The 26,535-nt window shown below is 46.8% G+C and overlaps 1 protein-coding gene across 2 annotated transcripts in view; it reads left to right on the top strand.

Annotated features, from left to right (window-relative positions):
- The window catches only part of XPO5 (exportin 5), a 31,250-nt gene extending 5,546 nt beyond the window's left edge, over window positions 1-25,704 (top strand). Inside the window, exons 8-32 of one of the 2 annotated variants that reach the window (XM_074168063.1) lie at window positions 137-213; window positions 655-754; window positions 2,151-2,234; window positions 2,644-2,769; window positions 2,995-3,085; window positions 4,549-4,677; window positions 5,440-5,555; window positions 6,513-6,668; window positions 7,077-7,118; window positions 7,743-7,832; window positions 9,173-9,372; window positions 9,993-10,092; window positions 11,946-12,127; window positions 16,979-17,079; window positions 18,201-18,297; window positions 18,837-18,973; window positions 19,612-19,709; window positions 20,088-20,134; window positions 20,437-20,531; window positions 21,334-21,396; window positions 21,895-21,977; window positions 22,700-22,807; window positions 22,988-23,125; window positions 23,279-23,443; window positions 24,008-25,704. In XM_074168063.1, coding sequence (XP_074024164.1) covers window positions 137-213; window positions 655-754; window positions 2,151-2,234; window positions 2,644-2,769; window positions 2,995-3,085; window positions 4,549-4,677; window positions 5,440-5,555; window positions 6,513-6,668; window positions 7,077-7,118; window positions 7,743-7,832; window positions 9,173-9,372; window positions 9,993-10,092; window positions 11,946-12,127; window positions 16,979-17,079; window positions 18,201-18,297; window positions 18,837-18,973; window positions 19,612-19,709; window positions 20,088-20,134; window positions 20,437-20,531; window positions 21,334-21,396; window positions 21,895-21,977; window positions 22,700-22,807; window positions 22,988-23,125; window positions 23,279-23,443; window positions 24,008-24,148 — 2,766 coding nt within the window. In that variant the 3' untranslated portion in view covers window positions 24,149-25,704. Of the gene's footprint in view, window positions 1-136; window positions 214-654; window positions 755-2,150; window positions 2,235-2,643; window positions 2,770-2,994; window positions 3,086-4,548; window positions 4,678-5,439; window positions 5,556-6,512; window positions 6,669-7,076; window positions 7,119-7,724; window positions 7,833-9,172; window positions 9,373-9,992; window positions 10,093-11,945; window positions 12,128-16,978; window positions 17,080-18,200; window positions 18,298-18,836; window positions 18,974-19,611; window positions 19,710-20,087; window positions 20,135-20,436; window positions 20,532-21,333; window positions 21,397-21,894; window positions 21,978-22,699; window positions 22,808-22,987; window positions 23,126-23,278; window positions 23,444-24,007 lie in introns of both variants that reach the window. The other variant, XM_074168061.1, reaches the window with a different exon arrangement.
- Window positions 25,705-26,535: the final 831 nt, after the last annotated feature.

The raw sequence follows: 26,535 nt of genomic DNA, 5'->3' as shown, positions 1-26,535 counted from the left end.
AGTTTTTACAGAAATAATTTGTGGACTGTAAGCACTTCCCCAGGTGGAAGGACAGCTGGGGATCTCCTAATTTCACTTGCAGATGGAAATAAATAAGTATGTTCTAATGGAGGCTTTTGGCGTATTTTACACATAGGGTAAGCTGGAGGATCGGAAGCCTCTGATGGTCTTGTTTGGAGATGTTGCCATGCACTACATTCTCTCTGCTGCCCAGTGAGTACCATCCTGCTGCTGTAATTTCACACAAAACTGCATACAAATGGCTTTGTAGATGCAATTTACAAAAGGTATTGCTGCTTAACTGCAGGAAGCTGGGACTGGGTTAGGAGAGAACAAAACCCCCATTTATTTTGAAAAACCTGAAAAACTGCAAGCTTTTTCAAATCACATAATGGAAGGACAAATCGGTGTAAATATCACAGCTTCCCCAGCTTTCTTTTTTAGCCTGAAACTGATCAGGAGGGACTCTTTTAGAGAGGCAATTACAGAGGTTTTAGATACCCATAAAGCAGTACTTCTTGATAATAGCAAATAAAATCCCACTGTGATAAAATGAAATTGTTCTCGTCCTCTTTTTGTCTACGAGATAGATAGCAGTGTGCCTGTTACCTACACCGTGACTAACTGTGATCCTGTTTTTCCCCTCATTCCCAGGACAGCAGATGGAGAAGGCCTGGTGGAGAAGCACTATGTTTTCTTGAAGAGACTTTGCCAAGTTTTGTGCGCATTGGGCAGCCAGCTGTGTGCATTGCTAGTAAGTTTCTACTAATACCAGATGCAACCCTGGCAAAGCTAATTTTTAGGGCTGGGCTTGAGGCAGCCCCAGTTGAAGGTAGGACCAGGGTTATCTCTGCACATTGGATAGGCCTAGGGTTCTCTCCACACATTTGGAAAAGGCAGAAATGGCTCTGCTTGCAAGTGAGATAACTGTATCCTGCCAAATCATAGGAATATGGAGGGACCCTGACTGATTCCAGGCCTCGGCTGTCATCAAAAGTCATCTTCTGTAACCTTTGTAAAATGCTGAAGCTTTATTGAAAATTGGTCAAGTTTCTTACTGTCTACTGCTACAGAAAAATTACTCCAGGAAATTACCCTTGTGTTGGAAGCCTCTTAAATTTTCCTATTACAAATAACTCAAAAAGTATACCTGTTCGTTCTTCTAAGATTCTCTCAAACTGAAGAAAAAACAGGTTTTCTTCCTGCTGTTCATCTTTCTAATGCTTTTTGTCAATGTTGAGGTGAAGACACACACTGGTACTTCGTGTGCCGTGCTGACTGCTGAATTCCTGCTCCCTCTGTTCAGCGCGGTGCTTTTACAGTAAGGAAGGCAGGCTTGTTGAGAGATGCTGTTGTTCGTGGGGAGACACAGGCAGCCAGCCTGGGCAAGTGACACCGGAGTAAATTCTCACAGGGAGGGAAAGCAAAAAAGTCCTATGTGTGTTATTACTTTCAGTGACTTCACTTGCGCTTAGGCAGTGGGAGCTGTTAGTCTGGAATGAAGTCATGAGATGGGGATTTGAGTCCTCTCATCCACGATGGCTTGGGAGAGGCAGCACTTGAGCTGTACAGCTCCAGAACAGGGATCTTGAGGGCACCAGGTCACATTGTGATTAGCAAGAAGCAGCAAAACCTTGAATTTATGGCTCCAGGTAAAATTTATGTTCCTGCCAAACTTGCCACAAAGGTATTGGTAAGAATTGTCCGTATGTTAAATGCAGGAAACATTTGGAGCAATGGGTGTGAAGTCGTCTGGGTGTATTTGCTTGTGAAATTCTGCAGTTGAGAATTGCTCCACTTTGGTACTGCTGGGTGGGCTCAACCCAATAGGGGGAAAATTGTGACTCATGGCAGCAGCAGTGGTTATGACTTTGGTTTTAATGGAACTCTAATATTTGAGAAGTCACCCTTTTCTCTTCAGTGAAGGTGGTGCTGTCTCTGGCACCTCCAGGCTGGTCAGCAGAACTTGCTGCTCCTCACGCTATACTGATTTCAGAGAAAATTGCAGTTGTTTGATGTTTTTGACTCTGCTCCTTTACAGCCTGTGGCCTTGGATGTACTGCTCCTGCTTTACCCAGTGACATGCCACTTTTGAGCCCAGCATGACATATAGTTAGTATTTTGTCTGAAATTTTTTGTCTTCCTAATAGGGCTCGGATGCTGATGTGGAAACACCAGCCAACTTTGGAAAATATCTTGACTCATTTTTAGCCTTCACGACCCATCCCAGCCAGGTATGTAAAGGGCTGAAAGTCTTTTTATGTCCATGTTAGAATGTGTGAATACATAATTGAGCTAACCTATAGGAGACCGCAGAACTTCAGCTGCCAAATACTGCTTTCCAGGCTCTCCATTTCAGCTGGAGCCCTGGAAGGCAGAGCGTTTTCTCCTCTGTTACCACCCCATTAGGGACAGTGCCTGACACAGAGGTGCTGAGTAGAAAGTGCAGAATTTGCAATCAGCCCTACTATTTAAGTTTTGTCATTCTGGAAGTTTGAGTTATGCCTGCAGGGTGCCTTGGCCTCAACCAAATAGTCTGTGTAATTTGCCATTGCCTTCTGCTAGCAACACTTCATGTTAGCAGTGGAGATTCCAGCACTGAAATACTTCTCTGTTACCCTCTTTTCCCTCTTCTCTCCCCAGTTTCTGCGTTCTTCCACCCAGATCACATGGGGAGCCCTCTTTCGACATGAAGTTTTGTCTCGTGACCCCTTGTTGCTGGCCATGATTCCCAAGTATCTTCGTGCATCTATGACCAACCTAGTGAAGGTATGTGGGACCTGTGGCCAGATAGGTGTGAGAAGGTGCCTAGGTGAACATGGCCTGTGGGTCCTGGGGGAGAAACTACAGTTTTATTGTGTCTGCCAGAGAGATGATCTCCAGGCCGCTGAGCAAACAGCTTATCTCAACATTTTGCCATCTGCTCCTTGCCTACAGTCTTAGCTGTGATGAGTGACTTCTCTTCCTTCCTGACCTTGCCTGTTCTGTCTCCAGGTGGGCTTTCCCTCTAAAACAGACAGCCCCAGTTGTGAATATTCCCGCTTTGATTTTGATAGTGATGAGGACTTCAATGCCTTCTTCAACTGTAAGTTGCCATCACCCCATGTGGAAGCTGTTGTCTGTGCCTTTCCTCTTAATTGCAGTTGCTGGCTGAGCTTGAAGCCTACCATGTTGGCTTGGCAGCTTCTGTTTGTGTCTTGACTCTTTAAACCTGGACCTTAGAGTTAAATTAATTTAAGATTTTCCTGTGTCAGCTCAGGCGTTCCATTTTACTTACTTTTTGCTATTATTTTGCTTGCTGGCCAGGTAGGTGGCCTGGTAGTATTTGCTACCTAGTGTCAAAGAAAACGTGCTTCTTGGTCACTTAGAGGAGGAAATGAAACAGCCTGGAGTCCTGCTCAGGTTAGGAGAGGAAGGCAGCTTACAAGAGACTTTAAATATCATTCCAGAAAGAAGATGTGTCCTGACTCTGCTAAGAAGTATCTGGTTCGGTACCAATAGGTAGACTTGAGCAATTAAAATAGCCAAATTTAATCATGATCTTATTGCAAATGGGGAACCCTGGGTACTAATAAATTTTTTTCTTTTTGTATTTTAATTCCCAAAACCAAAGCTAGTTCTCACTGGCTGATATTGTTTGGTACTCACTTGGTGGCTGTGAGGATATACTTAATAAATTACTTAAATTCTTACTTTTTACATTTATGTTTGAAGATTTTAAGTGTTCCATTTTTTATTTTTTGTTAGATAGTTTATTTTTTACTTACCGTAATAACTCTGTTTGGGTGGAAATCAAAAAGTAGGTAAATGCACAAAGCCAGAATTTGAAATAGTTTTAGGGAGTTAAGTGATACTGAAGGTGTTACATACGTAAGAAAATAAAACTGATTTGAAACACAACATAAAATTACTTGATAAAACAACGTTTTTAAACAATGCAGGTTGCATCTGTAGTCAGCAGAGCTGATTCTTTTATGTGGTCGTGTACTGGAATATTTTGGAACAAATTTAGTTCCTGTTCTGTTCTTTGCGTTTTGTATCTGAAATTGAAAACAAGGGTTCTTTGGGTTTTTTGAGTTCGCATTAGCTTGTCAGCCTAGAATCTGAACTGGGTTAAGTTGAATAACGTAGAGAAAGTGTGCCTAGCTGACGGAAGTGGTAGTTATCTAATGCTGGTTTCCTGTCTCAGTATCTCAAGGTGCTTTGTAAGCAGCAAACGTGTATAGTTTGGAGATATTTTTATAAATGAAAAATAGAAGCTTAATTGCAGTAAATCTGGGTTTAGCATAGATTTTCATAATTCATATTGCATTTTAATTGTACTTCTTTTTATGTTAATCCATCATTTTTTAGTCCATTTAAATTGCTTCAAAAATTGCCCATCCTGTTGCACCTAGCTTACTGACTGTGTATCTGAGCTTACTACAGAGCTATTGCCAGAGCAACAGTCCATAATGTTCCCAGGTGTGCAAAGCTGCAGGTGAGCTTTGGGGAAGGGAGCATTTGCAGCATCAGCTTGTCGCATGGTGTCTCATTTTTTCACTGCAGCTTTCCGAGCCCAGCAAGGAGAGGTGATGAGGATGGCTTGTCGTCTGGACCCTCGAACTGGCTTCCAAATGGCTGGTGAATGGTTGAAGTACCAGCTCACAGCTCCTGTTGATACAGGACCCATGAACTGTGAGTTACCTGAAAAAAAAAAATATGGATGTGGGATTTGGTTTATGATTCAAGCCAAGAAGAAACTTCTTTGCCTTTTTTTATTTTTTTTTTCAAGGGGGAGCCAAGACTCAACACTAGGTTTTCAGGCTTTTAAGGTCTTTGCAAGTTAAAACCAAAATCAAATCAAACCCACCCCACCCAAATTTAACCCTTTGCAGTTTACCTATGGAATAGCTAATGTAAAGTTCCTGGCTTCTCCTTTCCCTCCCCCAAATCTCTCTGTAAAACACATGCATCTGTCCCTCTGATACAATTTTACAATTATTTGGACCTTGTTTTCTCTATAACATATTGATTATTTTTGTCCAGGGAAGTTCTGCCTGTGTGGCAGATCCCTCTGTCAGGCCCCTTGCTTTCCCTCCTGTGAAGAAAGGCCACCTGGTGCTCTGCAAAGTCAGGCCAAGGGCAGTCTTGCCTGCAGTGCTGAGTCTGTGCACGCAGTCTCCCTCCTTTTCTTTTCCCTTCTGTAACTTCTTGGTGTTGCTCCCTGTAGTACCTCAAAGGTCAGACTTATGTGTCAGGAGCCTTCACTGGGATGAGGCAAATCATGTGGGAGCACCTTAATTGCTCCCGGTGCATCCCTGCCAGGCGTCTGCAGGGAGAGCTGTGTGACCGAAATACTTGTGAGTCCTAAGATGTTGCAGTGTGGGAGCTTACCAGCCTGGTGGTGTGCATGTGGAGAGGAGCGTGGTGAGAGCTACAGTGTTCTCTTCCTTTCAGCTAAGACAGGCGAAGGTCTCTGCTCCATCTTCTCTCCATCCTTTGTGCAGTGGGATGCCATGACCTTCTTCTCAGAGAGTGTCATCAGCCAGATGTTTCGAACCCTGGATAAAGACGTATGTGTACCAGATGCTCTTGCCTGCTCTTCTGGCTTGTTCTGGGTTGACAAGAGCGGGTTTTTTCAGCTACGTTGTCCTTGAAAAGTTTGTAGTAGCCGGTTACCTCCATGCAGAACACCAGATTGTTTGGTGAGTGATTCTCATGAGGAATAGTGTCCCTTCTTTAGATGGGACCAAACTCATACTGGCTTACTGTGTCAGGCTTGTCTTGGTTCTGGACACTATGCCATGAGAAGTCACAGGAGAGTGCTCGGGTGGTGTGCTTTGACATAGTGTCTGGCTAGAAGAGAAGAGGACTGCTTAACCAGAAATTTCCTAACTTCATTCTTTTTTTAATTATCCCCTGATTATATTTTATATTTTTTAAAAAACTTTTAACTAAATGAGACAAACTGATGCTCAGGGAGTAGGAGATCAGAAGCTTTTTTGTGCTTTTTTGTTCAACAGCAGGCAAATTGGAAGGAAAGCATTTTTTTCTCAGTCTGATGTAGACTGACTTGATTTTTTTGTTAAATTAGGCTTGTGCACTTTAGTTCATCGTTCTAATCACAGTAAAATAATTACATGAGTTGGTATAGTTGGTTAAGCGTGGAATCTGTTGGACGGAGTCAAGAGGAGAACTGGGAGCCAAACTAAGAGAGAGGAAATTTGCCTTTCCCAGAGGTGCAAGCAATACTATGGGGACTTGAGACTGACATCTCAAGACTGCCCTACCAACCATGGCAGTGCTGTTGTCCTTCTTCCCCTCAGCAGATACACATAACAGTTAAATTGAGGTTTCTACTGCTTTTCTTTCTGCTTTGAGGACAGTGGTGTTCAGCTGAGAAGTCCTGATATGATAGCAGCAGCTCCGTGGCCTAGATCTAGGAGTTGTAGGATGTGTGCTACAGGCTGAAGTACTGAGTGTTGCCTCCTTTCTTCTTCCCTTCTGTTTTCCCTTTCTTGCCTCTGTAGGAAATCCCAGTGAATGATGGCATAGATCTGCTGCAGCTTGTCCTTAATTTTGAAACAAAGGACCCTCTCATCCTGTCCTGTGTGCTCACCAATGTCTCTGCTCTCTTCCCATTTGTCACTTATCGACCAGAATACCTACCGCAAGTACTTTCCAAGGTAGGTACTTGCAGACAATGCTAAAATCAAGTAGACTTTGTGGTGCAAGGCCCTTGTAGTAAAATGCAGGAGTTAATCCTCTTGGCATAGCTGTCAGGGAAGGACTATTTTTCATGTTAAAGATGGGAGAAACTGAGACTGAGTCTTGTTCAGGAAGAAACAACATCAAATAACACAAGTTTTATAGTTCCTAGCCTTAAATCTTAACGTTAAGTGCACAGTCTGGCCAGTAAACACCATGTTTTATTTCAGGGCCTTACTGTGCTGATGATACATCTGTCAACTTAGTCAAGGGTTCTTCACTGACTTTAATAAAATAGCACCAAAGTCTTGAGCTGAAAACACACATGAGTGCTAGATATTAACAAATGACATGAGGTTTTGGATTTTTCCTTCCTTTTCTCACAGCTGTTTGCTTCAGTTACCTTTGAAGTTATAGAAGAAAGTAAGGTATGTCTGAATTATTCTCTGTTAATAAGCTATAACAATGGAATCAATTATACACTGCTTGAGAGCATGCCAAGTCTGAAAACTCTGCTGTAGTAGGCCTCTCAAGTATAGTCCTGCTCCTGGAAAGGGCTGGGAAGTCTAGATACAACTGATCTGTTCTTGGTTGATGTAGCCTAATAAGCTTTGGCTCACAAATTTAGAAGGCCACAGGTGTGGTCTAAGGCCAGTGCACTTAGTCCCAAAGTCTATGTTGGCCTTCACAAGAATGAAATCCCTTCATTAGCTATGGGCACTCTTCAGTGGTTGGTATACGTGGCTGTGACGGATGGCTGTAAAGCTTCCAGCTACCATGGGAGTGCTTGGAATCTTGAAATAGTGAGTAAGATCCATGGCATCCTCTCTCCTTGAGCACAGCTTGTTCAAACATGGGTTTCTTGGGTTGGCTACTGCTCCAGAGGAAATTTGGTTGTTGCGTGATTGTTTGGGCTGGGGGTTGTGGGAATCCTTTTTTGATCTGTAATCAACAGTGCAGAAAACTTTATGTAATGCATTTGTCTCTTGAAGATACCCTGCATTTGTCTGAACTTTTGTTTTGTTGCATTGAAGTTTGTTATGTCTGTCCAGGCTCCTAGAACTCGAGCAGTGAAGAATGTGAGAAGGCATGCATGCTCCTCAATCATAAAGATGTGTCGGGATTACCCTCAGCTTGTCCTGGTATGTAAATTCAACTCTATCATAAAGAGTCTTGCCTCAATTTCAGCTGCATTTTGTGGGATCTTCAGCTGCCTTGGCTACAGCCTCTGCTTTTCTTCCAAGAAACACTCCTGCTGCACAAAGGCAAAGTGTTTTATTCCCTGCACTTCCCTTCTTCCTCCCAGCCCCTGAAAAATTTTCTGCCTGTGGGGTTGAATTGTATAGTGATGAGTTAAATCAAAAGGTGGTGAGTTAAATGGGATGATGAGGAGGACACAAGCAGTACTAGATTAATTTTTGGGAATGTTTGCTGAATTTCCATTTGGTCACTTGTGGTGGTCTCAATTGATTCCTTAGCTGAAGACCACTAGCAATGACTAATCTCCAGACTTTCTTCTGTTACATCAGAGAATGTAGGAGCAAGAGGAGATTATTTGTTTTCTGGATTAGTTTGAGGAGACTAGAAAAAACATGTTTAAAGTCTATGAGCTGGTATTTTGTTCGGTTTTGCTGAACTAAATAGCCTGCATGCAACTTGCGTAGCTCTGAACTCCTTTCTTTAGCGGTGTTTGTGTGGGCTGGCTCTAGGATTATGGGAGCACCATAGGACATTCCTATTTTAAACAAAGACATTTTTTGAGGATGCTAGTTAGGGTAATTTAGGGATTCCACTCTGCATTCTTCAATAGCTGCTAGGAACTAGTGGGTTTGTCTTTGTCCCACTTTACTGGTCCTTGAACTACAGCTCTCTTTCCTGTGGCCAGCCAGACATCCTTACTGGAGGAGCCAAGGGCCCAGAGCTGCCCCATAATATGTTCAGATGACTTTGATGAAGGGGGTGATTGCTAATGTTGATACAGGCACAGGAAGACACGGTGGCAACTAGAGTGGACAGGGAAGAAAGTCAACCATTCTTTATGGAGATAGTGATAACCGTATGAATCGTTATTAACATAGTTGTGAGCAAAGAGATGGAAGAATCTGGCACTTGAAAGCCAAAGGAGCGAGGTACTTTCTGTGAGCAAATAAAAGCACGAGAACAATTTTGAGGTGTGACACTGCTGTAGGGGATATGACTGCCTAGAAGAGAGAGATTTCCTCTGCTTATTTCAGTCATTCCGGGAACTAAAGTAAACCGGATATAGGATGATGAAGAGGGGTAGGGAAGAGAAGAGGTTCTTTTAGACTGAACATTCACAGAAACTTGAGACTGAGAAGGAGATGACTATGTAGAGAAAAGGTAACCTAGATATGCTCCTCCAGCTGTTCTGCATAGTAAAGTACACACCACCTCTGCCTGCCCCCGTAGCTCTTCTCTACACCTTATGCATGATGCTCTTCCACTTGGATGTGTTTTCTAGCCAAACTTTGAGATGTTGTACAACCACGTGAAGCAGCTGCTGTCCAATGAACTACTTCTGACGCAGATGGAGAAGTGTGCCCTTATGGAGGCCCTTGTTCTCATCAGCAACCAGTTCAAGGACTATGAGCGGCAGAAAGCGTTCCTGGAGGAGCTCATGGCTCCTGTTGCTGGCTTATGGCTCTCTCCAGAGATGCAGAGGTACGGGTCGTTTTTCTGAGCTTTGAGCTGGATGTGTCGCAGAGGTAATGTGCCTGATAAGGGAATGCGTGATAATGTGAAGATGGTGGGCTGCCTTGTAACTTCCTGTGCTCTGGGCAGTCATTGTGGTAATAGTTCTCCTGCAGTTCAGAAACTGCCAACTGAGTCTAAATGCTGTTTGTTAAAAATTGCTAGGTAAGAATTGTTTAGGATGATAGGGGAACACTTCCCAGCACACTGAAAGCATTTGCAGAAAATGAGAAGTAGAAGATGTCTTTGCTCATCTCCAGAAGAAGCAAGGAGGATGAGCTCTCCTTACTAAAGCTGAGATGTCCTGCAGCCCTGGGCAGCTGTGTGTGTGAACAAGCATTTTCCCATCAGGGCTATCTTCATAAGAGCTTCAAAGGTTTTAGGTCCCCATGGCCCAGAAGAACTGGAGATGTTTGGAGAGTGCACACATTTTTGGTGCTTTTTATCATATTCCCAGATCCAGTGTGGAGCACTAGCGAGTCTCTCTAGCCTGCTCTGTATTTGTTAAGATGTTCATTGCCAGTACAAAGCTCTGTTCAAATTCTCTGGTACAAACAATAATCTCCGTTGCTGTCTTTTGTTGATGCCAGAGTTCTCTTGGATCCTGAAGCCTTTATCTCCTATGTGGGTGCAGACAACAAAATTGCTGATCCAGTCTTGGAAGATCCCAGTGGCCTGAACCGCTCTAGAGTGAGTATCGTTACCTGGAGAGGTGTAATCCTTAGCAAGAGAAGACCTGTTTCCTTGCATCCCTCATTTCTGTTGTGGTTACACACAAGATCTTACTTGATCATCTACTTTTTTAGGATCCGAATCAGTAGGTTTTTGCAGGTTGCAGAATAACAGGCTGGCTTTTGCCTCTTTGAGCTTTGTAAGCTTTGCAAAAACACAGATTGTTCAGCAGAGTGAAGCACACTATTCCCTGCTCTTTCTGTGGCAGAGTTTGGTTTGGAGAAGCAGTTGGTTCTCTTTAACATCTTTATCAATGATTTGGATGAGGGGATTGAGTGCGCCCTCAGTAAGTTCACAGACGACACCAAGTTGGGTGGGAGTGTCAACCTGCTGGAAGGTAGAAAGGCTTTGCAGAGGGATCCGGACGGGCTGGATCGATGGGCTGAGACCAACGGGATGAGGTTCAATAAGGGTAAGTGCCGGGTCCTGCACTTGGGTCACAACAACCCCATGCAGCGCTACAGGCTTGGGGCAGAGTGGCTGGAGAGCTGCCTGGCAGAAAAGGACCTGGGAGTGTTGGTCGACTGTCAGCTGAACATGAGCCAGCAGTGTGCCCAGGTGGCCAAGAAGGCCAACAGTATCTTGGCCTGTATCAGGAACAGTGTGGTGAGTAGGACTCAAGAGGTGATCGTCCCCCTGTACTCAGCACTGGTGAGTCCCCACCTCGAGTGCTGTGTCCGGTTTTGGGCCTCTTACCACAAAAAAGACATTGAGGTGCTGGAGCGGGTCCAGAGAAGGGCAAGGAAGCTGGTGACGGGTCTGGAGCACAGGTCTTATGAGGAGAGGCTAAGGGAGCTGGGGTTGTTCAGCCTAGAGAAAAGGAGGCTGAGGGAGGACCTTATCGCTCTCTACAACTACCTGAAAGGAGGTTGTAGAGAGGTGAGGGTCGGTCTCTTCTCCCAAGTCACAGGCAACAGGACTAGAGGAAATGGCCTCAAGTTGCGACAGGGGAGTTCGGGTTGGATATTAGGAAGAATTCTTATACTGAAAGGGTTATCAAGCATTGGAATGGGCTGCCCGGGGAAGTGGTTGAGGCACCATCCCTGGAGGTGTTCAAAAGACGGGTTGACATGGTGCTGAGGGACATGGTTTAGTGATGGTTTTTTTGTCAGTTAGGTTGATAGACTAGATGATCTTAAAGGTCCCTTCCAACCTAGATGATTCTATGATTCTATGATTGGTTTAATGATTTTTGGAAATAGGGTGCAGTGAATTGTGCTTTTCAAGCCAGGCACTATGGAAAGTGTCATGCTAAGGCTGCAGCATGGAATGTAATTAAAATTCATCCAAGGAGATTCATGTTGTTCAAGTTGCTAGTGACATGTCTTCACTTCTTGGACAGACTGCAGATGGAGTTGCTGTCTTTAGGTCTGTAGAAGACACTGAAATGCAGTCCACACAGCTGTGCTTGTGATTTGGTGCTAATGCAGTTTGACCACTGTGTCATCACAGATCTCCAGATCCATCCCAGCACATGAAGGAGTTAAGGGACTGGTGCTGTAGACCCTTCCTTTTAGAGGGCAACTTGCATGGTTTCTTGCATACTCATGAGACTGTACGCATTGATGCTTTGTCTAACAGCTTGTTCCTAGGCTGTCTTGCCATGGCCAAGGGTCACTGAAGATGATGGAATGAAGCATGATCGTTTGCTGTGTTTTCTTGTTAGCAAACCCACCAGTTTGTTCCTGTCACCAGGTTGGGCTCACGGTAGAGTGATCCCTTTGAGATGGGATGATTATGTGTTTCTCTGGAAACTTATTTATTCAGGTTGTGCTCTGGCTAAGAAACTCTCTGCACATCTCTTGCCGCAGATAAGCTTTTGTGTGTACACTATTCTGGGAGTTGTGAAACGAGCTCGTTGGCCTGCTGCTACTGAAGAGGCGAAAGCTGGAGGATTCCTGGTGGGATACATGCCCAGTGGAAGTCCAATCTACCGTAATCCCTGTACTGAGCAGGTCCTGAAGCTTCTTGACAACTTACTTGCTCTTATAAGGTGGGTCAAGTTGACTTGAAATCATTTATGTTGACTTAAAATTCTCTGAAAGCCAAAGTGTAATAAATACATATTATGCTCAGAGCATGTTCTCCCAGTGAAGCCAGCAGGAACACAGGCTGGTTGCAGGTGCCCAAGTACTGTTCCTGACTGTTCACAGTGGGGAATGGCACTGGGGAAACTGGAGCCTTCTGAATGTTCATTGGCCTGTCCTACAAGAGTCCATCAAAGCCAATGGGAGCTTGGGCTGGGGTTGCCTCCCCCACCTCCACTGCTATAAATCTGCCACCCAGTTAATGGTTTCTCGACTAACATCTCTGCTCTGCCCTCAGCCCCTACAAGGCCACCTCTCCAGTCACCACCAGGGCAGTCCCAGCTCTCATCGCATCCCGTTTGCGTTGTTCTCTCTTCAGTGTTAAATTAAGCTGGTTTTGCCAAACGTGAACACCAGCCTCCTGAAGCACTGTCTGCTATTGAAATCAGTGGATGCATACTCTCAGGCTGTTGCTACCTTGCAGTGCCTCTCTGCACGTCACTGGTGTTGCGTACATCTGGGGCAGCCAGAGGAGGGAGCAAGAGAGGGCAGAAAAGGGGAATCCTGAATAACACAGTTCCTAGAATTATAAAGGAGGAATCTGTCATGGGGTAACTGCTGACACTGGGATTTTGCCAAGCTTATGTGGCAGTTTTCTGAGATAATGGTGCATGTTGTATACTTGAAAACTTGAGGCTCTGTCCTTGGCAGGAGCCTGTTGGGAAAGAGCATTTTCAGATCTATGTAGATTTTTCAGCTCGAATGTCTGTGAGGAAAGGGGCCCTATTACTCAAGCTCTGTGTAGTCAGGCGTGTTTGGTAGCCACTGAGCTCAAGACCGTGCTGCTTCCAGTGCGAAGCAACATGCTTGGACTGGTAAGACAAGCATGTGATGTCTTGGCCTACCCTAGCAGTGTTTCTCAATGCAAAGCTCTGTGTAGCACACCAGGTGATACTTTGTCCAATGGGCACAGTTGAACCGTCTTGTCATGGCTGCGGAGCTGTGCTTGAAGTGTTTTGGCCTTTTATCCCGGAACGTTGAAGATTCTATCAGTGAGCTTTTGGGAGAGGTTTGGTAGAGTTGCCTCATGCCGTTTCTTCCAGAGCCTGGAATGTGCTCCATATTATGGGAGACGAACTAAACCAGTGGCCAAGGTCTGAACAGGCTGCAATGGACAGACTTTTCATTTGTGTGATCACTGTTCTTGCCAGAACTTATGCGTTACTAAAAACACTTGGGATCTCTTTTACAACAAGCGTTGGAGGCTATTACCAAACTGTCTTCTGTCAAACTCCTGCTGCACTTCCTGTAAAGAAGCAGAAGTTCTGTGCCTGCTTGTTTACCACCTCCAGGAAAATGCATGAGCTATGTTCTGCTGCCAGTGCTTCCCCATCAACATAAAGAAGAGGCTCCCTTGCTGTTTTTTGAGATAATGCATCTGTGGTGTTTGAGCGTCTCCACTGCAGACCGAAATATTTTCTGAGCATGTGGTGGTAACATACATGGTGCACCCTGTCCTTCACTCAGAGGTATCCAGGCTTTTCTTAAGGCTGGATGCTCCGACAAGAACCAAACGGCTGGTGTATTAAGAGCAGTAGATGCTCCACTTCATACCTTTCCTGGCTGCTGCTGAATGTAGAGGCCTCTTTATGTGACAACTGCAAACTCGTAGCTGCTCAGTGCAAATATTGATGGTGATTATGTCTTTCTGGAGAAGTTGGAGCTTGTGCTGTGGAGCTTCTGGTGTGTTTTTCGCTGGCTTTGAGTACCTTTTCCATGTACTGCTTCCTCAGGCCCTCTTTAATATGGATTACACAAGAGAACGTGGAATCTGTAGCAGCCTGTCAGCAGGCAAGAAGTACAGGGATATGAGGAAGACTGCTGGCAGGAAAGCTGCCTGTGTTGAGGATGCCTTCAGGAACATAGTTGCATTGCTGCTTGGGGATGGATGCTTCTCTTAGCTCTGTGCCATAAGGCAGCTTACTGTGCGGATAAGCAAGGTCTAGTGTTGCTCATGTGCTTAAGCAGGAGGTGGAGGTCCTCACAGATTGCGTTGGTTACTGTGTGAGCAGATCTGCAAGTAGCAGCAGTGGGACAGATCCTACTGAGCAGCTGAATTGAATAAGTCAGGCACCAGTATGCAAAAAAAGGGCATTTTGCAGGCTGAGCAGTTGGGTCTGCTGCTCTCTGGATGTTGTGTGGTATTCTTCTGCTGTGCTTGCAGACAGTGAAAGTCGCTAAGCCATTTGCTTGCTTTTTTTGTTTACTTTTTGCCAAGGTAAGTAGCTTGAAGGTAGGTCATGGATGAGACCAAAGAGCTGAGAAGAGTGAGAGGGAGTCCAGGTAACAAGGAAAAATAAGGTAGTTTTGAGTGGCATCTTTTTGTGCCTACCCATATTTGTCTCTGTCTTGCTAGCTGTATTTACAGAATTGTTTCGAGGTTGCTTTGTTAATCACTGCTTGCAGCTTTTTGAGTGACGATTCTCCTGTCCTCTGTGATAAGGAGGCACGTTTCTGTGCCTTAATAGATAAAGGCACGTTTCTGTAGTCAGTAGCTGCACGAACTGATGGGCGCAGCACCTTTATTGTGCTGGGATTTGCTCGTGTTCTGTTACAATTGGACTGGTCAGGCTCAGCAAATGGTTTGCGTGGACAAAGGCTTTTTTGGAACTCCTCTTGATGAGATGCTGGTTAATGCTGGTGAAAGAACTGGATAGACATGGATGCTGTAGGTGTTTTCATTGTAGACGGCTCCAGCTTTGCATATAGATTCTTCAAGCATGGACTGTCCTAAAGAACTCATCTTCTGGCCTTCAAGCCCATCTCTCTAGGCATCAGACACTCTTTCCAGCAGAGCTGAGACCATCGCTAAAAATATACTCCCTCAAGTCCTGCCATATCCTTTGCTTGTCTTTTCTAAAGCATAAATGTCTCTTGAATTTTTTTTTTCTGTGTTTTCCTGTGTGTGAGATGCCTAGAAGTGCTGTTTACTGCTGAGAGTCTCAGCAGGAACATGCTTAGGGGCTACATCTTCATCATGTACGAGGGCTGTTGGATGCTTTTTTAACTCTTTACGGGGAGTAGCTGATTAGCCATTTTCTCCCCATTACCACTGGGACCTTGCTAAAGTATTAATTAAGGGAGATCAGCCTGTGAGTGAACATCTGCCCTCCCAACTGTCAAACTTGAGAAAATGCTTCAAGGACTCTGAAACCACCAAGGACTGTGACCGCAGCATCAGGATATGACTGCCTGGCCCATCCTGCTGGGGTTAGAGCAGCGGGTTTTCAACGTTCCCCCCTGCAATTCCACAGTCCTTGGGTTCGCTCCACTGCCCTTCTGCCCAGCATGAGGCAAAGCCAGCATTGGCATGGAGCAGACAGGAGGCATACAAAAGGAGGTTATTTTAGTAGCTAGGTATCCTCAAGCAGGGTATCCTCAAGCAGAAATGATGTTTTTTGAGTCAGTGGAACAGCATTATCCAAACTTTTGTGGAGGCTGGGCTGTTCCCTGGCCCCTCTTGGGAAAATAAAACCAGCTTGTGCCCTTTTTTGAGGCCTGTTGCATGGTGTTAGATCCAGCCCAGAATGAGAGTATGGGTCGTTAAGAAGACATTTGTGTTGCTCTTTCTTATGAAATTTACATACTTGCCTTCCTCACGTGCAGTGAGCTGGGAAGTATTTAACACTTGCAGAGAGAAATGGGATAGTTACCGTTTCGGAGCTAACTCAGGCTCTCTGCAAACTCAGGCAGATGTCACTGCGTCGGGGTTACCAGGATTGTGAACATAGACCTTCCAAAAAAAAAAAAAAAAAAATGAAATTAAGACATGAGTGAAAGCTGAGACTCTGGAGAACATACTGAGGTCTGTCCACGCTCCCTTCCCCCAGCCATTCCCATGTACCCCCTGCTTTGGGAAACGCTGCTCTAGGGGGAGATACTGAGTTGCCCTTGATCACCTCTAGCAGCAGGTACAATGGCATTGCAGTTTTGGAGGAGGCTGCAGGATTTGTGCTGTGTGCAGCTGGCGACACCCAGAGTGGAGGTCTGAGGTCTCAAAGGAGAGAGGTAGGTGAGAGAGACACCCCCTGCCGAGTCCAGCGCTCAGTGTCAGTACCCTGGCTAAGAGGGGACCCATTTTGGCCTGGATGGCAAGAACCAGCCACCCGTGGCTGAATTGGTGTCCCTTGCGGAGAGCTGACCGTGGCCGCCTCCTGATGATGCGGAATTGTTCCCAGCTGGATGTCTTGTCCAGGGGGCACGTGTGTCTGCCACGAGTAACATCCGATGGACTGATGTTCTCCCTAGAGTCCCTCCAATGCCACCTGCCATTCTGGGGACTGTGACCCATTCCTGGGGGGCAGTGTGTGTATTTTGGAGCTGAAATAGCCCCTCCCTCTGCAGGGGCCTCAGGTGCAGAAGATCTTTTGAGATCACAGAATCCATGTCTTGTCAGTTTTTAAAATACGTTCTCTGATCCCTTTGGCCAAGCTGATAAGCTGTTGCCAGCATCGACTGGAGAATTGCTGGGAGCTTTTACTGCCAGTGCTTGCAAGGGGTGGGGTGAACTGAAATAAGTGGAAGGGGCAGCCAGGAGATTCAGGACATGAGGTGGAATCACTCCATGTCTCTGTCGGGTCAGCTTCCCCAATATTTTTGCAGGTGGGGAAGGGGGATCCCATGCACACGTGCTTGGTCTCACCTTCCTCATCATCTGCCTCAGAGGAGCTGTTCACAAGCTGAAGGAGAGGATCCCATTGTCAAGGGCAAAAGGAATTTACCCACATGAGTATAAACCAAGTGCTCTTCTGTTTCAGGACTCACAATAATCTCTACATGCCAGAGATGGTGGCTAGGATGGGGGAGACATTTGCAAAGGCCTTAGACATGCTGGAGGTGGAGAAGAATGCCATCCTAGGTAAGGGGCTTCTTGTCGGGAGGAATGTGTGGGCAGATTCTCGGAGGTATTTGAGGCAGTGGTCATTAAGTAGCAGTGGAAGTGAATAGGAGCTGGAGAGACAGCTTCTTCATGGTATTTACAGCTCAGCTATGATTTGAACCTGCTGAAATGAAGAAGTTAAATCACTTACTGGTCTCTGACAAATTGGTTTCTTCTGCATGAAATAAAGGGTACCCTGCCAAACTGCTTATCCCAGCTGGGTGGTGATCTCTGCAACATGGCATTTCAGGCTGGAGAGGCTGGGGGTGCTGTAATTGTCTGCCTTTGAGCAGAATTAGTAAAGGCAGAAGTAGTGCTCAGCAGGATCCCTGAGTGCTGGTGCAGAGGTGTATCCTGGAGGGCAAAAGCCAAGTCCTGCAGTATGGCCCTGTCATTTGTTTCCAGATGGTGTATTAGAAAGAGGTTTTTGGAACCGTCTTAAAACAAGCTTGAGCTTGTGAACAAAGAAGCCTTTTCAGCCAAGCAGAAGTGGGTGGCTTTGTGGATAAATTGTAGACCACAACTCTGAAAATAGGGGTTTAATTTCAGGTTCTGACAGGCAGTGAAATAGTTCGGGGGAAGTTGCTTTGTCTTATCTGTGTTTCCTATCTGTAAAATTAGGAGATCCTTCCTTCATCTGTTTTCCATGACCTATAGACTCTCTGTGAACTGCTGCACGTAAAGCAGCAGGGCTTTGATCTCTGCTCTAAACTTTGATACTGTAGTTCAGCAGTAGTTTGTGTCCCATCAGAGATTAATACAAACCTGAAGGAATGGGCTATTAGAGGAGCTGCGCAAGTGTCAGCTTTGCTTCTGACTGGGTTCCGATAGCTCCAGTAAGTTTTGCTTTGGAGAAATGAAGGGACTATAACACAACCTTAGTGGGAATACCTCTGCTCTGGGTACAACCGACCTGACTTTGGCTGACCTCTGAGGGAGGTTTTGCACCAGGATTGCTGCACATCTTCCCATTTGGCTGCATGGTGATCTTGCCAAGTACTTCCCTCACTGCCGTCAGGCTGGCTGGGTCCTGCCCAGCACGTTCTGAAGGTGCACTCTGCTCTCTCATTAATATAGCTGAAGCTTATTCTTTCCCACAGGTCTCCCTCAGCCTCTGCTGGAGCTGTATGACTCTCCTGTTTACAAAACGGTCTTAGAAAGGATGCAGGGCTTCTTTTGTACCCTCTACGACAACTGGTAAGAGCAGCAGATGTCCCACACACAATCCAGCATTGCACAGCTGGAGCAGTGGGCTATTGCTGGGTGCTGACTTCTTCTAAAGTTAGACTTTTCATGTGAGCTGTATCCTGTAACGTCCAAGTACAAGTTGCAGTGGTGAACTACACTCGGTCATTGTAACCTACTGCGTATACATGGAACACAGTCGCTGGAAAAAGTATCTCAAAATGTAGATTTGCTTTTAGCTCTTCTGCAGTTAGTAGTTGAATTGGAGCACTTATCTGATATCCTGACCTGGTTTGTCTCTCTGCCACTTTTACGTGTTAGGACACATCAGCACTTGAAAGTGCATTTTAGTGTTTAAATGCCTAATTAATTGTCCCTCTGTAGGCATCCCAGGAAAAAAAAGAGATACCATGCTAAAATTCCTCCATAGTATTTGTTTGAGAACATGGTAACTATCTAATCTCGAGATGATAGTACTTGCGACCTTTGCAGGCCAGAGGCATGGTACCTGTTACTTAGCAGAGTTGCAACTAACTTTTTTTTTGTTGAAGTTTCCACATCCTGGGAAATGCAGGGCCCTCCATGCAACAGGATTTCTACACCGTTGAGGGTCTCGCCACCCAGCTTCTCAGCTCAGCTTTCATCAACCTCAACAACATTCCGGATTACAGACTGCGCCCCATGCTCCGTATCCTTCCGTTACTGTCTCAGGCCAGCTAAGGAGGCTTTGAGCATGTAAATAGAAAACATGGTGGCTTCCTAGCATCATTTCCAGTGTGGCCAAGCCAAAGAAGGGTGATTGAGAAGGAAAATGAACGGGGATACACCTGGTGTGGATGAGGTGTTGATCTTAGGAGGGCATGAGCAGAAACAGCAGTGCGTGGGGTCAGAGAGAATAAATGCAAAGGATCTGTGTGATCCTGGAGGCACCATGAGGGGTGGGTAGTGCCTTCTTGGGGGCAAGAGGGCATGAATAGTGTAGGATCTCAGCCTTAGGGTGTCTGACTAGACTTCGGGCTTCTGCGGTGACTATCTGGGGTTCCCAGCCCGCTTTCCAGGGCTGGACATTCAGACTCACAGCAAGGAAATGGGCGCTAAGCACCCTCAGCTTTGTCAGCTGAACTGTCAGGGGAAGAGGCTTCCAAATACCTCATGCTCTTGCTGTGTAGAGATGCCACATGTTAATTCAGGGATGCGAGGAGATGGGCTTCAAAGTGCAAAGTGTCTGTTGCTTGGCCTCCCAGTGGAATGGGCTGGTTTGGGTGCTGCAGTCTCCCTAGCAGCTGGCCATATGTGCTGGGGCTCTTCCTTAACTGGTCTGTGCAGGTGTGTTTGTGAAGCCCTTGGTACTCTCCTGCCCTTCAGAATACTACGAAACCCTTGTCTGCCCCATGCTGGGACCACTCTTTACCTATCTGCACGTGGTAAGAAAACAGCTTGTTTGATGCCTGTTCTTGGGCTTTTGAGGCGCATTGAACTCTGGCTGTTGCACAGCACCCCTTGCTGTGAATTCAAACCTGTGGATATTGGCTCCCGAGAGCCCTGAGAATTTTTGTGGGTTTTTTTTTTGCCTGTGTTCCCTCATTTTTCTGACAGCTGACTCAGATTCCTACACGCAGCACGGGCACAGCATCTTCAGCACAGTTGGTAGCAGTTCTTGTCCCATTCAAAACGGGGCTTGGCAAGAGAGCTGTGTTTAAAGCTCCTGTGTTTCTGTCAGCACCTATCACTTGGGCCTCTCTTCATTGTGTCCAGCATGGCTCCTTAGGAAGGTATTGAGTCTTCCCTTTTGTCTTGAACAGAGGTTGTCTCAGAAATGGCAGGTGATCAACCAGCGAAGCATGCTCTGGTAAGCTGTCATCCCTTGATATAAGTACTGAAAGGGGGAAATGGGGAATGGGATGGAGCTTTGGCCTTTTGTGTGGCCCTTTGGCCCAGGGATAGCCCTGCCAGCAAAAGCTAGAAAATACTGTTTACCCTGATGATGACTCATTCCCTGTGCTTGGGCAGAGGGAATACTTTAACATATTGGCTCCCTTCATTGTGTCCCTGCCCACGGCAGGGGGATTGGAACAAGGTGGTCTTTAAGGGTCCTTCCAGCCCAAACTGTTCTATGATTCTGTGATGCACACTAAAACCTGTTCTCCTCAGTGAGGATGATGCTGCAGATGACAACCCCGAGTCTCAGGAGATGCTTGAGGAACAGCTGGTCAGGCTGCTGACCCGAGAAGTCATGGATCTCATCAGTAAGTGAAATATAGCTAGGTCCCCTGGGATATTTGGGAAATTTGCCCAACAGGAGTTTCCAATGTGCAGTATAATGGCCAGCAGTAATACTCCTTAGAAGCTAGGTGCGAGACAGTTAAACCTGCCAAAATCTTACCTAAAACCTAGTAAGAGATCAATTAAAAACCTTCAGAAGAGTTTTATTTCTTTCATTTAGGGCTCTATGGTTTTGGCATTGTCTCTGTAGGAGCCCAGTCCTTTAGAATCTGGCTTCTCCCTTTCTGTGCCCTGGAGCCCAATACTGGACACCGCTTTGTGGACAACCTGAGTGTAGAGCAGTTTTGTTGCTGGCAATTGCCATGTTTCTAGCCAGACAGAAGGGAAGCAAAGCAATTTAATTTCTTTGTGTTCCCTTTCTTCAACATGTTTTTGCCAGCATGGCTTTGAGCAGAGAGGCTGGGAAAATTGACTCTGCATTGAGATTACAGGTCCTCAACCTTGTATCTCCTTTCTTGGTCTGCCTTGCTGCCTTAAGATGCTGCTGTTATAGGTTCTAGGCTTCAAATGGTTTTGCACGTTCTTGGTTGTCAGTAGTTCGAAGCCGCCAGCGTGCAGCAGGTTCCACTGTGGGAGGATGCTGTGGGTGGGGTGTTTCAGCCTTCCAGGTCATGCAGTATTTGGCTTTTATAATGGGCTTCCAGATTCTTCATACTGTGTTAGAGCTGGGGGAGCTTGAAGCTGCTGGGAGCCCATCAGACTCTGTAGGATAATCTCTGCACATTCTGAAGTAACGTCTTCTCTGACTTGCAACTCTTATTGCAGCTGTTTGCTGTGTTTCTAAGAAAGGTGTTGAGCATAACACTACTGCTGCTGTAGATGGAGACGGTGAGTAAATGCCCATCTTTGCATTTCCTCCCCTTGGTGTGTGCAAGCACTTTTCCCATTTCTTAAGAGGGAGGGGCTGGCCTGTTGCTGGAAGTTCTATGTGAAGGGTATAGGTGTGGTACAAAGCTTTCAGCTCTGTCCTGGCCAGTGTGTCTGGGGCTCACAGAAAAACCCAGTCTAGCCTAGGAACAAAGGCTGTAGTGTTCACAGGTAGCATGTTGGAGCAGCTAATTCTTACGGTACCAAGAAGAAGGCTAAGGAGCAGAGGGGGATGTGCGTGGTCTTCCTGAGAGCTGGAGGTAGCTAGCTGGGTGCCCTTCCTCCCCCACAAAGGGGGGATGCTTTCTGCTTGGAGAGAGATATTCTGCACACTGTGCCAGCGTAATGATTCTGTGTGCTGTCTCCTGGTTCCCAGCATAGTTCTCGCTGTGCCTCCTGCTGTCTCCCTCAGTCCTCAGGAGGCCGTGTTCACAGTGCTGCCTTTTCTCTGCTCTGCAGATGATGAGGCGATGGCCACAGAGGTGACTCCCCCTGCCAGCGCAGAGCTCACCGAGCTCGGCAAGTGTCTGATGAAGCAGGAGGTAAGAGCCCATGCTCTGACTTCCACCATCCTTTCTCTGTACTCCTTGTCACACTTGTTTTGGGTGCAGCCAGGTGCTGCTACAGAGACGTAGGCTGCTGGAGCATTTCCCAGTGTGACAATCTCTTGGGAACATGTGTGGTTTTTAAGGGCCTTGTTAATGGTTGCAGAAGCCACGAAGCAAATGGGGGTTGAGATCCAGCATAAAATGCAGCCACAGAGTTTCAGCCCTTCTGTGGGCGAGGCCCTGGGCATTCAGCCTCCAAGGTGCTCCCTGGCTCTGCCCCCACCAGGGTGCCAGTCTTCACAAGGAAGAACTTAATCTAGCAGCTCTTTTTTTTCTGTAAAATCTGCCAGAGCTGGCACAGGAGCTAAAGTGTTAATACAACCCACTGTGCAGAGTACCTTCATCCTGATACCTGTATACTCCTCTCCTGTGGCCCCCTCAGAAGCTTTTGCGCTGACTTGAGAGCAGCAGCTGATGGGAGGCCATGGGTGATGAAGGGAGCAGGTTTGCCTGACGTTGGTTCTTCATGGCTATGATGATGCACACTGGGTGCTTTTGAGCACCTTCAGCTGGAGCAGCAGCACACAGGATTCTCAGCAGATGGCCCCGAGGAGCTCCTGCAGACTCCCTGGATTGCTTCTTGGCTCCCTTCAGGTATGAACCCTGGAGGTGGGAAATAGTTCCTCTGACTTTTCCCTCTATACCCTTTTTTTCAGGATGTTTGCACCGCGCTGTTGATCACTGCCTACACATCCCTCTCCTGGAAGGACACCTTGTCCTGCCAAAGAACCACAACACAGCTTTGCTGGCCACTGCTCAAACAGGTACCTCTGGGAGGAAGAAGGGATTAGTTCTGGCAGGATTGGGAGAGGAAGCCCTGAATGTAGTGAGAAGTGTGGCTGCTTCATCCCTGGGCACCTTCTCACTCAGGAAGACCAAGCTGCTGCAGAAAGGCAGTCATGTATCAGTATCCTGCTTCCGTGCTGACAGTGCCTCTTCCCCAGGTGCTTCCGGGAAACCTCCTGCCTGATGCCGTGTCCTGGTTTTTCACAAGCGTGCTGAAGGGCTTACAGATACACGGGCAGCACGATGGCTGCATGGCAGCTCTTGTCCACCTGGCTTTCCAGATCTACGAGGCCTTGGTGAGAAATTCTGCTCTTTGTCCAGATGCCAGGTTGGCTGGTGGAAAACTAATCCCATGCCTGCTTGGGTAGGGATAGAGGAGCTAATTGCCCCCTAAGGAGGGCAGGGCTCCTCTTCTAGCAGGGCTGTGTTAACTGTACTTCTCCCTGCAGCGCCCTCGCTACGCTGAGCTGAAGGCAGTGATGGAGCAGGTCCCAGATATCCAGAGGGACTCTTTGGAGCAATTTGATTCAAAGCTTCTCAACCCAACACTTCAGAAGGTGGCAGACAAGCGCCGGAAGGATCATTTCAAGCGCCTCATCACAGGTTGCATTGGGGTAGGTGATATCCTGGAGGAAAATGAACCTGTTTTGTTTCAGGCAGGTACCCTGCAGAAGTGACGGGGCAGCCAGCCTGCCTGCCTCTCCCCAGCCCACCCCCATTGCCAGCCAGGAGGCCGTTGAGGCATATTCTCAGTGTTTGTTCTGTCTCTCTTCACCCTGGAGGTACAGCAGGGGTGGCACCACAGACTGAGCAGACCCTCCAGCAATGACTTCTCACGGAGAGACAGGGGGTACCTTGCACAGAGGTGCCCGGGGGAACAGGGTGCTAAAATGTTTGAGCGAAGCTGCTAGGTGGGTGCTGGGCTTCTGTGAGAATGGTATCACTGGAGCCTGGTGGCACTGGGTTAGGAGCTGGGGAATTGGTGCACTGGTGGTTACCTCGGTGTGCTGGTGGTTACCTCAGTGCCCTGGCACCTGGGAGGGACCAGGCCCAGGATTCCCCAAAATGCAAGTGTGGGGGGCAGGCCCAGGTATTGCTCAGAATCTGGGGTTTGCCTCTGAGCTGAGTGGGGCTGTGAAGGTAGTAATGACTGATGTCTGCTTGTCTGTCCTCTGCAGAAGCCCCTTGGGGAGCAGTTCCGCAAAGAGGTTCATATCCGGAACCTCCCATCTCTCTTCAAAATGGTGAAGCCATCACTGGAGACAGACGTGCTAGAAAACGAGGATGGGGAAGGCCTCAACGCGCTCTTTGAGCCCTGAGCTTGGGATGCTGCAACCGTCTCCTCCCCTACCTTATATTTTGTCTCTCCTCATAGTAAGCACATTAGATTCTCCTTGTCACCACCTCCACAAGCGTTTGTCTGAATAAAGCCCCTCTACAGGTCCTGTCCCGTTCTCCTCCCTACACTGGGATGGGGCCTGCGGTGGCATTTGAACCAGTCTATTAAGCTTTTCCTGATTCCTTCCCCTCCCCTCCACTGGATGAGCATCTTTAGGCCTCTGCTTCTCTGCAAGGTGGGAGCTGAGCCCACAGACTCCGTTAGGTAAAGCCTGGTCATCCTGTAGCCTTGGGTCACTCTTGCTCCACTGCTTCATCCTTTGGGGTTTAGGATTAATGCAAAAGGCAGAGTAGTGCGCCATGTGAAAAGGAGCTAGCCTCATCTTCCTCTGGGTGCTAGTAGCCAGGCTCCGTAGGGAACGGATCGGACACTTCCACCGTGCCTGTCGGCACCTGTCCCTAGCAGACCAGTATTCTGATGAATCCATTTCCCCGCAGGATGCTGAGCCGGGGGCTGGGGGCTGTGTGCCAGGACACCTAGCAGTGCTCTAGGATCTCCCTCGAGATCAGCCTTTTTAAGGTGCAGCTGCTCTCTAGGAGGCAGATACTGTCATACATATATATACATGCATAATGTATATATATAGGATCATACAGCTTGTTCTATCCAGAGCCAAATGGAAGGCTTTGTGCCAGCCTTTCTTGGACATCTCTCAGGGGGAGCAGGAAAGATTTATTTTTTTTAATTATTATTTCTTTTTACCATGCCCTGTAGACTAGAACATGGCCAGTGCAGGGTACACAAAATCTGGACCAATATCTGAAGCACCTGCAAACCAAAAGGGATCTCCTCACTCTCTTGCTGTGGAGGTGACAGTAGCCTGTGTTTTTACCCAGCCTGGTACTTCTCGGAGAATTGCCTAGCGGGGCAGGAGGGGTGGGGTTTATACTGCAGTTTGCAGGGGGCAGGGGGAGCCAGGTCAGAAACTGGGTTTTAGATGAGGTGGGACTGTCAGACCACTCCAGTCTGCAAAGCTGGTTCTTCTTACATGACATTCAATCTAACCTAGTGTTAGCAGAGAAGTTGGGAGGGTCTGTCCAGAGCTAGCTGGCAGTTTTGACATCCAGGAGACAGAACAGGTAATAATCTGTGGTGGGCAGAGAAGATGGTGTCTCTGCTGGGACAGACTGGTCAGAAAAGCTGGGGTTGGGAGGGGTGAGAGCACAGAAAGGATGAGCAGGCTCTGGGAATCCACTTACCCTCCTGCCCTTGCTGTTCCACCAGCAGCCTTCACTTTCCTCCTGGCCTCAAACTTTTTTAACCTCTGAGCTAACATGGTTCCTGGCTCTAGCAAAGGCTGGGTGTATATTGTGTTGTGATATTTTTTAACATTCTGTGACTTCATGCTAGACACAAGGGTTTGGTTTTTTTTAAATGGTTTTTAGAACCTTTTTTGTAGGAATGTTTAAATCCGAAGCTGTCTCTGAACTGGTTGTGTTACACCTCCGAATGTCAGTAAAGCTATTCCAGTTTCATACATGTGGTGTCATGGTCTCATTTTTATTCTTTCATCTGTTTCAGTAAGATCTGAGCCCTCTGCTCTGCTCACGCTGCCTTCCTAAGGATTGTTCAGGATTCCTTATTCCAGCTACCAAAAAGGGACACCTTTGCTGGTAGTCAACGTACATTATCAGGGAGGAGATGAACCAAGCCAGACTATGTAATTAAAATAGAAGGCAAGGGGAAAATTGCATTTAAAAAGTAATAATACGTCACTCAGAGCTGGTTTATATTAATTCCACAACAGCTGCCAGGTCCCAGTTTACAGCTTGAAGGGTACATGTTGCCAAAGTGAAAGAAACATTTGGCATGGCTGTGCCTGGGTAAGTCCCATAAGGAGTATGGGAAAGTGTGAAAGAGTAACACAAAGGTGCACATGCTACTAAAGTAGCCTCCTGCTGGGACACACCAGTACTCCCAGCCATTCTCTGAAGTTCCAGTTCCTTCATCAGCTTGCAAAGAGACTTTCACAAGCCAAGACCTACCCCATGCCCACTACAGTAGTGCTCACCACTGCAACTAATTTGCAAGTCCTCCCAGGCTTCCCTGGGTGGAGACAAGCCTTTGACTGTCACTTGCCCTCCACCATCCAGTTCCGCCCAAAGTACAGGGCACTGAAAGGGGGAACAGAGTAGTCAAATCTCACACCTGGGAAGAAACACCTTACCTTGAGCTATTTAAGAAAGGACAGTCAGTCCTTACAGAGCCATGTTTTTTAAACCACATCTTTGCACAGAGAAGGCCAGTACTCTATTACAGAATCATAGAATGGTTTGGGCTGGAAGGACCTGTCAAAGACCCTCTAGT

The sequence above is a fragment of the Numenius arquata genome, chromosome 2 (genome assembly GCF_964106895.1).
Source record: "Numenius arquata chromosome 2, bNumArq3.hap1.1, whole genome shotgun sequence".
NCBI classification, from domain to species: Eukaryota; Metazoa; Chordata; class Aves; order Charadriiformes; family Scolopacidae; genus Numenius; species Numenius arquata.
Note: the sequence above shows the minus strand (reverse complement) of the source record. Positions and strands in the feature narration are given on the sequence as shown.